We start from the raw sequence: 15,024 nt of genomic DNA, 5'->3' as shown, positions 1-15,024 counted from the left end.
GGCTTACAATAATAAACAAAATATTATATAACAAAAATCCTGTCGGCCTTTGTGCCGGTATACTTCTTTTCTTTTGTGCAGGTGCCGGTATCCTGAGTGCCAGTGTGAGTGTGATCAGCTGATGCCGGTATAATGTCTTTGCTGGTGCCATAGGATTGCAAGCTTGCCATCAATGACAAAACCTTCAATCACATATAATGTCTCATTGGAGTGTGCATATGCCAACACATCCTACTACCCCTTTCCACCTTTTTCTTTCTTATTTTAACACTACGAGGTAGAGGGGAACAATTTACTTTTTTTGTCCCTCCCCACTAGCCTATGGGGTTACCTTTCCCTTTATTTCCATCTTGCAGGGTGGAGGGGAAAAATTAATTTTACTTTAGTCTCCCCTCCTTCCCACATCACCATTTGTTCATTAAAATTTGTCTCATAGGGTAGAGGGGAACACTTATCTCCTTTTATATTCTTCTTCATCCACTTCATCCCTCAACATGATATTTCCTTTAACTTTTCTCCCACGGGGCCATGGGGAAAGCTTCTTCCTTACTGCCTTTCTCTTTCCCCTCCACCCTGCGGTATATTTTTAGACCTTAGTCTTAACCATGAGGGGACATTGGGACATCATCTTTGTAAATTAAAATATCCTTTCCCCGCTATCCCATGGTGTTTTTATATCTTCAACTTTAACCGCATGGGCAGAGGGGAACATTACCCTTGTAATGTAAAATACCTCCCTGCTACCCCACACCATTGTACTTGTTGTTTTAACATCCCCATGGGGCAGAGGGATAAATAAAAACTTTGAATATGAAGTGTTTGTCCTGCCTCCCCACGGTGTTGTTTTTGCTACCATGATGCCTTCATGGGGTAGAGGGGTGAACCAAAGATGTGACCACTAGATGCTTTCATGCTATCCTGCGACATATTTTGGGTCTTGAAAAAGATCGTGCATAAGTGAGGGGGACCCAAATTAAGTGAAACAATTAAGCACATGGACACTTTAAACAAGACTTGAGGGTCGACGGGACCATGAGGACCTAGCTGCTAGGAAATTTAAGCTTAAGATAGAACTTAGGTGACATTAGGACAATGTTTGAATCAGTATAAATATTTAATTCCTAACACAAGGGGTCGGTCATCAAATGACATAGATGGCTCAATATTATGACTAAAGACCTTGCCAACTGGCTCTACTAGTCAACACGAAATTAGAAGAAGGAAAGGATTACTCCTAGGGTAAACACATTTCAATTAAGACTTAGACAATTTTTTTACAAACCCTAACCCTCCCTATAAGGGAAACAAAGAGCACCATTTTGACAAAACTAAGTGAATTCTCTATAGTCCTAACACCCCCAAGAACTGCTTCTATCAAAATAGTACAACTAATTCCCCCCATAAGAGAGAGAGAGAGAGAGAGAGAGAGAGAGAGAGAGAGAGGATAGGAATTCCCCGAATGAAGAAGTAGCTCATGTAACAATGATGATATTTTGAAGGTAGAACATGATCTATTTCTTGCAAGCAACATTACTCCCTTAGGAAGAAAAAAATCCACTAAAGATAATAAAAGCCACTCCTATAAACATGAAGATGTAGGATTCCAAATCCAAACATTGTGCACCTTTAAAAATTGCTCAAATGTTTTGTTATCCATGAAATAGGATGATTCCACAAACCAATTATGTAGATGCCCAATCAATGTAGGAGGTGACAAATTAGGACTACAAAAATTGACAAAGAACAAGCTCCATGGGTGATGAATATGGGTTGACAACACTGATGAGGATTTCAAAAAAGATGAGATGACTATCCTCAAAATAATCCTCTAGATCTACAATATGAGACCCCACAAACAAGGATGATATGTTTATAAAATATAAATCCCAAGTAGTTGTGTCTGGAAGAACAATGTCCCGCTACACTGAATTAATGGGTGCCATGCATGTGCCAATGCCAATCTGATCAAGAACAAAAAAAGATGCAGATGAATATTGAGATTGCATCTCAATGTGAGGAGTAGGAACATGGAGAGAGGAAGTTGATCCATTAGAACACACAAGACCTATAATATACTCAAGCTCCTCTAAATTATCATTATTAAAGGGTATAAAATCTGCATGTGCAGGGGGAAGAAAAAATGTACTATAGGATCCTCTAGGAATGGAGAAATATAAAGGTCTCCATGCATCTCCTAGAGTCTAGTCCAAAGTGTTGGCAAGAGACACTATACCGATAGAGATTTGTGCATGAGAAATGTTTTTGGGTTGTCATTGATGGCAATTCATATTAGATATTCTATCCGATATATGTAGATTTGTTCTACTAGAAGTTTGGGAAGTTTGATATTCATTTATGCTTAAGTCTGGAAGGTGGAATACAGAGTATGGATACATTATGCAGATCTCCATTTTGGTTGCATAGTATTGGTTGTGGTGAAAGAGTTAGATTGTTAGATATTTGAGGCAACTTGATTCACAATTGTAGCCTTCGGTACTGGTTCTCGTGCAAGATAGAAGGTCCGGTAACTGGTAATTCAGGAATAACAAAGTTATTTTGGTGTAATGTGTTATGCAGAATCTTTGGGATGATTTTGGCGATTGGTTTCGAGTTCGAGGTGATTGAGTCGGCATGTGTGAAACTTGTTATCAATTTCATGGTTACATGTTTCATGTTGTGTGTTATGCAGTTTTTGGAAGTCAACATGGGAATTGATTTATTTTTTTGATGTGGATATATAAGACCGATTCATTTGAGCATTTTATGATATGGTATGAGTGTGGGAAGATCGTATGAGCGATTGTGCGAAGTTTTGTGTGTATGATTGAAGGTCTTTGTGCTCTAGTAAATGACAGAGTAGTAGAATAGAGCAGAGAGACAAGATAGTGGTAGAAGACTAATTGAGCTTAACCGAAACTTATTTTTAGCATATGTAGATGCTACTATTCAGTTCAGATATCTTGTTATCCTTTGTAAGCACTTGTAAGGTAGTGAGCCTTCCTCTTGGTTGTATCCCTCTTTGTAATTGAGTAGTGAACTCTAGGCAGTGTGTCTGAATGGATGTGCATGACCCTCTTGTAATATTATTATACTCTTGATCACGGTATTATAATATTATGGGTTCCAATACCACCGTGGCTTTTTCCTTTCTGGGTTTCCATGTAAAAATTCTGGTGTAATGGTTTTGTGGTTATTTGCTTTTAGTTTCTACGCTTTATTTTTATTCATTTGCATCTGATGGTTTAAGAATCTGGTTGAGAAATTTCTTAATTTTAAAACACTGATTCACCCCCCCTCCCCCCCTCTTAGTATTCATTGATTTCAACACAAAGTGTGTGGGGACACTCAAGCTTTGATATAGCACACATAGTGTCATGATCAACATTGGAACAAATCACTCCTACAACATGGTCTATGGTATTACTCCAAGCTGATCTTCTTGGAGTGGCTAGTTTAGGTATGAGTCCATACAAATAAGGTAAAATATCTATCCACTTGAGATGTGTCAAGATGCTATATTGCTAAGACTCATAATTGCCCTTCGTCAAGCTAATAACAGAAGGATGAAATGATACCTCCTCAAATGAAATAATTAGACCCCAAACACCTCAACACATGTAAGGCAGTTCAAATACTACCCTCTCCAACAAAAAAATCCATCCCAAGTGCCAAAGCATCCAAGTAATTGTCTAGATAGCGAAAACAAAAAAATATGAATAAAAAATACCTAGAGAAAAATATTAAAAAACAACAGTAGATCTGGATAGAAGATTCCACAAGCTTTCCAACCTTATCTGGTTTTTGACAAATGGAGTTTGAATGTGCAAGATATGGCTCGAGAAGCAAGAAATTGAAGATCTAACTTTGTAGGCATGGTACAAAAAATTAGAGTAAAATTTGATTTAATAACAAGCACCACTAAATTGGCACCATAACTAGCTTTCTGACAATATCTTGTTCATGTGATTTCAAATCTATATGACCAAGTTATGGCTAAAAAACCAATTGCATATCAATTAGGGCTTGGAAGACTTGAAGGGTTTCAAAAAATGAAAATTTTTTGAAAATGGAAACTTTTTGAAAATATAAACTTTTTGGAAACATAAACTTTCCAAAAATGGAAACTCTCCAAAAACAAAAACTTTCTGAAAATGAAATCTTTTTGAAAACGAGAAATTTTCAAAAATGAATTTTTAAATGGAATTTATTTGAAAATGGAAAGTAACCTTTGTTTGAGCCCAATGTGTAGAGAAAAATCACTCAAGATTGGATCCCTTAAGAATATGGACAAGAACTCAGGAGATCTCCTTTGATACCATGTAAGAGAAAATTTTGCACTCTAATACAATGTAGAAACAAAGATTGAGCTTAGATATCGTGGAGAAGTTGACGATGCAACCATAGGAGCCAATAACCATCTGGAAGCAAAACGCTAGTCACACAAGAGAGACCAAGCAAAGATAATATGCTTAATAACAACCTAAAAATTTTGTAGTGATTGCACACAAGAATTGTGATTACAGTGCATAAAGGCTTGCTTTATACAAAGCAAGAGATGCCCTAATTCTAAAATTAGGAGAGCTAAAGTAAAGCAAAGATGAGCTAAATAAAGCTCAACTACAACTAAAATAAAGTACCACTAAGTGAACTTAAGCTAGAAAAATATAACTCTAGATTAAAAAACACCTAAGTTTAGCTTAAGAGAAAAAGATTAAAGGACCTAATTAATTGATAATTAGAAAATGTCCTAATTACTCCAAAAAACTTGTTAAGAAATATGAAAAATTGTTTTGTTCCATGTAATAATCAGATAGTTTCATAGAAAGAAATATATCCTTGCATATCAACATCTCATCTAAGATTTCTCTTAAGTGCTAATTAAGACAAAACTATAACATTATTATTATGAACAAAATGCCTTCAATTGAAACTTTTTAATACTCTTCAACATTGTTAATGGCTTGTTGAAATGGTTTATTTATCTCCAAGTTATTTTGTTATAGGATCAACACCATTATTATGCTACTTTAATTATAAAAAAGAAATTGCCTTCAAATTCGACCTCCCTAGAGCCAATCTTATAGGTGGCTTTGACACCTAGTAGAGGGTCCTCTCACTCTACATTGTTATTGATTTCATTTATAAGGAAATATGAACTCCTTGGAATAAATTTTTTATTAGCATCTCTTAGAATAAAACCTATCCATGTTAAAACTTATATTACCTTTGAAAGCTCTACCATTATTTAGTTTGACCTTTTAATAGGTGATATCTATTAACCCTTAGGGTAAAAAAGCAATATTAATATAGATATCTAATTCTTTTTTAAATATTTATCCTCTAAGCAATTATAATCTCTTACATGCTTTTATTCTTAAATATAAAATAAACATGTACAACAAAATATTATCAATTATCTAAAATGTCATCTTATGATTGATTATTTGTAAATATTTCAATCCATTTTTAAGTATAAACATAACAATGACTAATACCTAACTTTATAAATTAATAAGACCACAACTATTGATACATAAATGCTTATTAAATTTTCTTCCCTAACAAGCTAAACTATTTCACATATGAAAATTATATATCTTTTCAATGGGTCCTTGGTACGTTGGTGAAGTTGAATGGTTCTTAATGAGCCCACGAGGAATTAAGTCTTGTTGATTGCAAAGCTCTAACATTATAAGGGATGATGCTGAAATCGTGGCCCGGGTGAATTTGACAAAATAGATACCCCTCAATTCTTGGCTCTAAGCCGAAGAGGTGTCGGCCTAAGACTCGTGCTCCCAATAGTTACCCGAAAATCCTTGTCTCTTAGCCAAAGATGTGTCAACGTTGTGCTCCCAATAGTTAAAATAAAAACCATATATCTTGCTGAATCAAGTCTAGTTGATTGCAAGGTTCTAACATTATAAGGGATGAGGCCGAAATCGTGGCCCGAGTGAATTTGACAAAATAGATACCTCTCAATTCTTGGCTCTAAGCTGAAGAGGTGTCAGCCTAAGACTCTTGCTCCCAATAGTTACTCGACAATCCTTGTCTTTTAGCCAAAAAAGTGTCAATATTGTGCTTCTAATAATTTAAAAAAATATATATATCTTAACCATGAATGATTATGAGCCTAAGTTTAAACTCATCCTAGAATTACACAATATTAAATTACCTACCAAATGAAATATGGTGATGAAAGAGGACAAAAGAGAACAGAGTAGCACAAGTGGTTGTACCTAATCCGTGTACCTTCACTTAATACTTATAAACTCTAGGGCTAGCCACTTTCGCGGAAGTGGAAGCATGTGAAACTTCCGTTTTATTTAATAGGTTTCGTTCTAGTGTGTACCAAAGAGAGCACGGATGGAGAAGCACGTGTGTGCCTGAATATTTTTAACGTATAAACAGTGTCAGAGTAAGAAAAATATATTCTCTTTAGAGAGTTATATTCTTGGATAAGCTGTTAGAGATTCATGTGGCGTATCCCAAATCTCGAGTACGGTGGGAAAGGTGACAAGATTGGGCAAAAAAGGAACTGCAGGAGCCAATTTTTTAATCTAGGGTTTCACAGGTCCTAGACTAGAGTAATGGTTGTCTATCAATAATCCAACAGTGAAAAATGAATACTTTTTATTACAAAGGGCTCTTAAATTCTTTCATTCCAAACCTACCCAACAACCCAGATAATTGAAGAGAGAAAAGAGGGACCCAAATTCCAATCATGATGATTAGAAAGATTAAAGGCTAGTGACCGGGATAACAGGGCCAAAACAGTTCAAATGGGGTGGAGCTCAATGAATATGGAAGGGCATGCTCTTGCACATGGAGTCTAGATGTGGGTCCCAAAGGAAGATACATTACCGGCTTTGGCTTTGAAGTTGCAGTTTTCAAGCACACAAGAGGAATGTGAAGCACTGATTAGAGAGGAAAATTGTCTGTTCTCTTTCCAGAAGTGTAGATTAGAGGGTTTGTAGTGTGCAAAATATTGTTTTCTGAGTTGGGTATAGAGGAAATATGGTTTTTTTTCATCTGTAAGTGCAGGTTAGAGGTGTTTAGAGGAGAGGAGATTGGTTTTTTTAGGTGGGTGTAGAGGAGGCATGGTTGTTTTTCATTAGTGAGTGCAGATTATAGCAGATTAGAGGAGAATAGATTGGTTTTTTGAGGTGGGTATAGAGATGGGAAACTCCCTGAGGTGCTGCATTGCTTGTATGCTTCCTTGTGGTGCTCTTGATGTTGTGAGGGTTGTTCATGTGAATGGACATGTGGAGGAATTCAGCAAGACTGTGAAGGCAGGGGAGGTGATGAAGGCTCATCCCAAGCATGTCATCAGAAAGTCAAGCTGCCAAGGAATAGTTCACAGGATTATTGTCCTGCCTCCTGATGCAGAGCTCCAGAGAGGGAATATCTATTTCCTCATACCCACTTCTTGCCTGCAGAACTACAAGGACAAGGATGCCAAGATCAGTGGCAACAGTCACAAGAAGTCTGGTTCTTCTCCCAACCCTGCAAGCAAAAGGCCTTCAGGAAGGAGGAGCAGGAGGGAGCAATCTGCCTCTGCTGTAGCCCCTGATGGGTCTCAAACTGCAGAGCCCTCAATCAGAATTAAGCAATGTGGTGATGTGACCAAATTGGTAATCTCAGAACAGTACTTGGCAGATGTGTTGTCTGAGAAGGCCCAGAGGTCAGGGAGGCACAGCAGGAAGAACAGCAGAGTAGGTGTGTGGAGACCCCATTTGGAGAGTATTTCTGAGGTTGCTTCTCTCTGAATGGATTCTAGAATGATCTATATGTTAGATCAGATGTGAAAATCTTAGAATTTCAATTTTGTTTCATGGTTTAGCAGACCTTAAAGAATGCTGAATCTTTGAGCAGGGAATTTGGGCATTTATGGTATCCAATCAGCCAACTCTTCTCAGATATCTATTACAGTACCCACTAGGCACAACATGACTCCCACCTATGGGTTTGTCTACTTTCATCCACATTGCCAAATCGGGCATCACTCATTTCAGATAAAATTGATGTTCACAAGCAGAGATCCATTGGTGAAAGTCTAAAATGATGCACTTTGGTGTTGGTATGATGTGTGTAAAGATCTCAATTATATTATTTGGAGGAATCATTTTGTTTGAGTACCCAATATCGGGGCAGAAGGAAAACCTAGAGCTAATCTGTCTTCTTATTTTATTATTATGTCCTGTGTTTATGTATAGGTTGTTTCTGTAAATATGAATCTCAGATTTATAGGAGAGTTTTTCAGAGAAGAGGGAGGAGGGCTTGCTACACATCATTTTTTTTTGTCAGATACCAATAAACAGCAGCCACTATTATAATCAATTTTCAATGTATGAAATGGATCTTTCTGCAACAACTGCAAGTTAGTTGCTCTTCTCATCATGGTTGTAGCCATTCAAGGCAGATCTTGGTATTAATGATAGCTAAGGATGTATTTTGCAGATTGAATTTCTCTGTTTTCTTTGCATTTTGATGCAGAATATTGTTAATAACTCCTGCATTCTTCTCTCTGCACTGCCCCCCAAAAAATATAATATAATTAACTGCAACAATCTGCTGTCAAATTCTAGATTTAAAAAACTGGGAATTCTGTTTTTCCGTGCTGAAATGGATATATTTCCTTCACCTGCAAAGGAAAAAAAATCTTGATAAAAGAAGAGAAATTTCCCTGATGAAATCATGCCTACGAAATGACGTACCATACATTTTCTACCTTTGAACATGGACATTTCTTATCTAATAATGTTGATTTGATGAATGTGTGTTGTCCCCCACAAGAGTTTCCTCAAAAGAAATGAATCAAGCCAATAATCTCTTCTGCAGATGACAACTTCTAGCAATTATTAAGGGTATTGCCTGTCCAATAATTTCAGGATTAGCTCTTCATATTTGTTTTTTCAATCAAAACAATTGAATCATAGACACCTTGTCATTGAATCATAATAATAATATGATGGATTGAATTTATTTGAATTATATTATTTAATAATTTGAATCTTATGTTAATATATTTTTGTTAAAAATGAAGGATATCCATTTCTAGGAGTTTTGTTTGGGGTGTTTTGTCCATCTCTCAATTGTCATCTTATATAGCTCTATTTGGCCAATGGGGTCTTTCGTCCATATCTCATTTGTCATCTTATATAGCTCTATTTGGCCAATGGTGTCTTTCATCCATTTCTCATTTGACATCTTATATAGCTCTATGTGGTCGATGGGATCTTTCGTCCATTTCTCATTTGCCATTTTATAGAGCTCTATTTGGCCAATGGGGTCTTTTATCCACATCTCCTTTGCCATCTTATATAGCTCTATCCAGCCAATGGGGTCTTTCGTCCATATCTCATTTGCCATCTTACATAGCTTTGTCTAGCCAATGGGGTCTTTCGTCCATATCTCATTTGCCATCTTACATAGCTTTGTCTAGCCAATGGGGTCTTTCGTCCATATCTCATTTGCCATCTTACATAGCTTTGTCTAGCCAATGGGGTCTTTTGTCCATATCTCATTTGCCATCTTATATAGCTCCATCTAGCCAATGAGGTTTTTCATCCATCTCTCAATTATCATCTTATATAGCTTTATTTGGTCAATTAAGTCTGTTTCGGCCTTAGAACTATGACTTATGTGCTAATATGATATTTTGAACCTTAATGAATGTCACAATCAAGAAACATACCATCACTCTAACCAATTATGTTCAATCAATTGAACCACAATCCTTTGATATTATACTTAATCTTACTTGAAACATAACAATAAAAATTAAAAATCCATTTTGACTCATTCCTTATTTAAGATTTTGACTCATTCCTTATTTATGTCATTAAAATAATGATTAAAACACTAATAATATATGTAAAGGTCCCCACTTTTGGCCACCAATTACCTTAATGGATATGATTTAAGTGGATAATATTATAATGTTTAATGGCCCCCAAAGTAAGATTATAGAATAAAGAGAGAAAATATGATAACCCATAAGGTAATTCCACATAGAAGTATGTGGGGGACCATTGAGTGATGACAAGATTCCATGTTTTGTGAATGCTCTCTCCACTAACTTTTCTTCACAAATTTCATGTGCACGAGTGTGGCTTAGCCATAATAATAATGGCAAGAACTTTTACTTGAGATGGAGTCATTTCCAAATGAGTCACATATCTACTTCATTGAGTTGTTTGTTGTAAAGGATAATCATTGATGATATAATTCCTCCCCAATGCTTAACATTCGTGTGCACATTGGATTACTACCCCAAACAACTACATTGTCACTAGGTGGCTAAAATGGGCCCCTCTCTAATGGTCGTCCATATAATAGGTTTACCTCCTTTGGGCATGTTAGCTTTATTAATATTTACTAGTATTATTTTGTGTCTATGTTATTATTTGGATGCTTCATATGTTTGGAGATATAATAGTTTTATTTGTTTTGAAAATTGTTAATTAATTATTTTAGTTTTTCAGAGTTCTTTAAAATGTTTTTTAGTATTTTTGTTAATTGATAAAGTGTTCAAAGTATTTGTTAGTATTGAGTTCATGGTACTAATATCAAAAGCACATTGTTGAATCATTTAAGAGTTCTAGTAATCAATTTTTTAGTTTTATTTCATCATCTCAATGTTATTTATTAAAATCCATCTATTATTTGTCCATTTCTTATTCAGTAACATATTGAATAGGGTTGTCATATTGAAGCCTCCCCTTAGAAAGTTCAATTGTATCTATCATTTTTAATCTTTGCTATTAAATCTCCCAACATTCGCAACTTTAGGATGACAAAGAGTTTATCAAAGACAGTATAGATGCAAATGAATCAAGATTAATACATTGAAAAGTTTAGCAAAGGTATCCATTTTAGAAAAAAAAAAGTTGTCTTTCATATGAAATTTTGCCTATTTTGTTGACTTCATTAATAGAAAAAAAGTAGGGGTATAAAAACTTATTGAGAGCTTTGGCATGAAATAGTTTTTACCAAGGACTTGGTTAATGAACTCACCCAAGTATTGAAAAGGAACATGGATATTAAAATTGCTTCTCTTGTTGAGCTTTGCTTAAAGTTAGTATTTTCCAATTTCAAGGGAATCTTTTATGAGTAGTTAGATGGAGTTGCCACAGGGTCTCCACTATCATCTATTTGGTGATCCTTATCATAAAATACTTCAAAGATAAAACCATAAATTATTTTTCACAAAATCAAGATGATGGATGCTATACTTGTGACATTAATCTAACATGGCCTATGGTCTATGAAAACCTAAGGAATTTCACTTTCATCTCAACAACAATATGGATAACATTAAGTTCACTAAATATTTAGAGCAAGAAAATAAACTTCATTTTCTTGACATTCACCTAATAAAAAACCTTAATGATTCCTTACCATGCTAAGTGTATAGAAAAACATTAGATTTTGAACTTTACTTCCACACATCTCATCACGAGCCTACCAAAAAATATGTATTCTTAAAACTCTAGACAATGGAGCCTTTAATGCATATGATGATGAGCATATTGATCTCGAGATCTCTCACTTGATCAAAGTTTATAAAATAAATGGATATAAACAAATATTTCTCTTCAAAGCATTCAAGAAAAGCCAAACCATGTCTTAAGACTTATCAAGGTGTACTCTCCTTAGACCATAGTAGCTTTCTCCCCTATGTTGAAGAAGTTTCTAAGAATATCTAAAATTCTAAGAAAAAAGCATCATGACTTCTTTCAAACTACAAAATTAGAACTCTTACCCTCTCTCTTCAGGCCTTAGAGAAATGCTTCAAAACTTGAGGTTCTATAAGATTGATTATGCATGTGGTATTGCCTACATTATTGAAGTAGGCTACATGATTAGCACCAAGATTGAAGAGTGCGATGTCAACATTAAAAACATGTAATTTAACAAATTCACCTTTTTTGAGAATTCCAACACTAGATGCCATATATGTCTAGAGACCACCAAGGTTCTTGTGAAAGAAAGAAATTATTTGAAGGCTAAAGTTAAAAAATTAGTCAAAATCAATAAACAACATTATCTTAATAAAATGAGGATTTGAGAGTATCATGGCATCTAATTATTAAAAATATGAAGTACAACTCAATAGTTTGAGCTCTACTCCCCTTTCTCCATTTGATTCCTTTTCCTCTTATTATATGATCTCAACCTTCTTTAAATCTTATTTATCTATACTCTAGTCCTTCTAACTTAACTAATTTATCATTTTATTCCTTCATCCATCACTATTAGGAATAGTTGTTGTACACCTTGCATAACATTGGTAATTTCAATTATGTAGAATAAATATTTTCTTGCGGCATCATGTATGATGTGTTTTGCTACATCAAATACTTATTTGGGTCCATTTATAATGTTGTATGTAATATTGGGTTAGATAATTTATATGTGGGTTGCACATGATAAAAATAATTAATGTTTAAGAGACTTAGTGACAAAAAGTAAATACGGGGTCAATGATTTTGTGGACTCGTCGTTTTGAGCCACATTGTTTTAACTTACCACTTGGTTGTATTTGTGTGATCTTGATTCTATAAAAGAAACCACATATTTAGTGGTCGAGATTGGTTGTTAGAGGTTTTGGCTTAACTATCATTATACTGTCTTCTTATAATGAGTGCATATGTGAAGCATGACATGAGATGTGTAAATACATGTTTAGACACATGGATGATGCTTTGGAGGAGCTTGATGATTTAGAAGTACTCATAGAAAATCTATAAGTGTACTATAATGTTTTCATTTCTAAATAATACATTGAGGGTGAATGTATTTAGAGGTTCGGTTTTTACCTCTTCAGAAATTTCCCAAGGTCTTGTGTAGACACCTAAAAATGTCTCATTAATCACAGACTAATTATTCGTCTTATTAATTAAGTAATTATTTAATTAAGCTAATTATTTTTATGAACTAACTAAATCATCACCTTTCACATTACTAATCATTCAATTTATATCTTTTAATCAATTCATCATTAACCCCCTTTTCAAATATTAATTATTTAATTAATTACGATTAATTCCCTTACTTAAATAATATTTATTATTTAATTAATCCCATTTCTAATGATTGAATAATTTCATTTAAATTATTTAATTAATTAATTCATTCCTCCAATTCCCCAAATTCGAATTTCAACTCATTTCATCTAAATTCATTTTCTCAAATTCACACTCCACCAAATCTGAATTTCAATAAATTTTAGTAAATCTCACGGGTCTTTCATCATTCGAAAATCCAAATTCAAATTCAAATTCAAATCAAAATGAAAATGAATTTCGATTCAAAGTCCTACAACACATGTTGAAAATCCTAACTGGTTCATCAAATCAATTAACTAATCAGTTAACTCAGTTAACTCTCCAATCTCCCCTTTTCACTCTCAATCACCTTTTCTGACTAATCAATCAAATCAGTCATCTCCCTAATCTATTCAGTCCACTAGTCAATCAATTGAGTCAACTATCCAATCAATCTTGTTAACATATCAATCAAATAAGTTAACAGATCAATCAGTCCACTTCACTGATCAATCAAAATCAATGAACTATCAATCAACACTTCAGTCCCAAATCTCCCCCTATCTCACCTGAAAATCTATAAAAGCAAGGCTTATTTCTCAATTTAAATCTAGAATCACTATCTTCAAAATAATTGTATCAATCATATGCACTAATCCCAGTGCAACACCTGAGAGCCATCTATCACACAATTTGGAGAAGAGCAATGGAAGCCACAATGCAGAATCAGGAGTTTGATTAGCTTAATTATTCAATTCTTGCATCTATATTTCATTGTCAGTTAGGAGTTAATTTTAATTGGATTAGAGTTTGTGATTCACTCTTTTAAATATGATTAACTATGATTAATTTTAACCCTGAAAACAATGGTGAACTCAACATGAAATAACAACATTTAACCTTTTTTTATCTGATTTTGTGTCTTGCAGGATCTATATGAACGCACAGGAAAACATAGCACATTAGAACATAAAAATTCACATTCACTCATATCGCTAAGCATTCGACATCACATAAATTTGCAATCACCCACATATCGCTATGTAGACATTCGCACAGGAAAACACGACACATTTGAACACAGAAATTTTGTACAGATGCATAGGAAAACATGACACATTCAAACACATAAATTCGCAGTCTCTCATATCGCTGCACATTCAACATGACAAAAACCGCAATCACCCACACATCAATTCGCATTCGCCCACATGATGATACACATTCATAGGATTTAGTTGCATGTTAAATTCTTTTTGTCACTTTCATCTTTCATTTAGTTGCGCTTCTAACCCATCCTTCTTTTTTCATAACGGAAATTCTATTATTCTGCATAAAATGTGTCTAACCCCATGGCATGAAAGGTGAGATTCAAGATTTTAGATGCCAAGAAGAGAACCAAAGATAGAAGACAACGAAGAGCTTATAGACAGTTGGTAAGAGCAGATAAAAGATTCCAAGAACTTAAAGAATTGGTTGCACTATCCCGATACTATCATATTATGCACAAATACCTAGAAAGATTTGGCGTATTTGATGACAGTGAGGTCATGGGCAATATGATAATGGATGAAACTAGATCTATGTTTTAACTAGGTCATTTTGAGCTAATTTTTATCTTGCATGTTCCTATCATTTTTCCACATTGCATTTTCTGCACTTTTTCCAAATTGTCTTCTGCACCACATTCGACACAGGAATGCACATTCGCTCAGATGTTGATGCACATTTGATCAGACATTGCTACACATTTGAGCATATAGAAATTTACACCCGAGGACACAAAAATTCGTATTTGATCAGAAAATAGTTTGCATTCGCTAGATAGAATTAAAATCTTATGTTCTGTCATTTTCTCAAATTTTGATCTTCTAATGACGTGTCTTAATAAATAGTGAAGTAACTAAAGGAAAAAATTTGGCTTGTGAGCCCACAGTACAAACTAATGCTTTCATGGGTTTTGGAGGTATAGCTA

At 34.5% G+C, this 15,024-nt stretch overlaps 1 protein-coding gene across 1 annotated transcript; it reads left to right on the top strand.

Moving 5' to 3' along the window:
* The first annotated feature begins 6,371 nt into the window (after positions 1 to 6,371).
* LOC131071201 (uncharacterized) lies at positions 6,372 to 8,463 on the top strand. Its single transcript, XM_058006930.2, has one exon. It carries the CDS (start codon positions 7,176 to 7,178, stop codon positions 7,764 to 7,766), a length of 591 nt encoding a protein of 196 aa, XP_057862913.1. The 5' UTR covers positions 6,372 to 7,175; the 3' UTR covers positions 7,767 to 8,463.
* Positions 8,464 to 15,024: the final 6,561 nt, after the last annotated feature.

Source organism: Cryptomeria japonica, chromosome 7, assembly GCF_030272615.1.
Source record: "Cryptomeria japonica chromosome 7, Sugi_1.0, whole genome shotgun sequence".
NCBI classification, from domain to species: Eukaryota; Viridiplantae; Streptophyta; class Pinopsida; order Cupressales; family Cupressaceae; genus Cryptomeria; species Cryptomeria japonica.
This window is presented reverse-complemented; position numbering and strand designations above follow the sequence as displayed.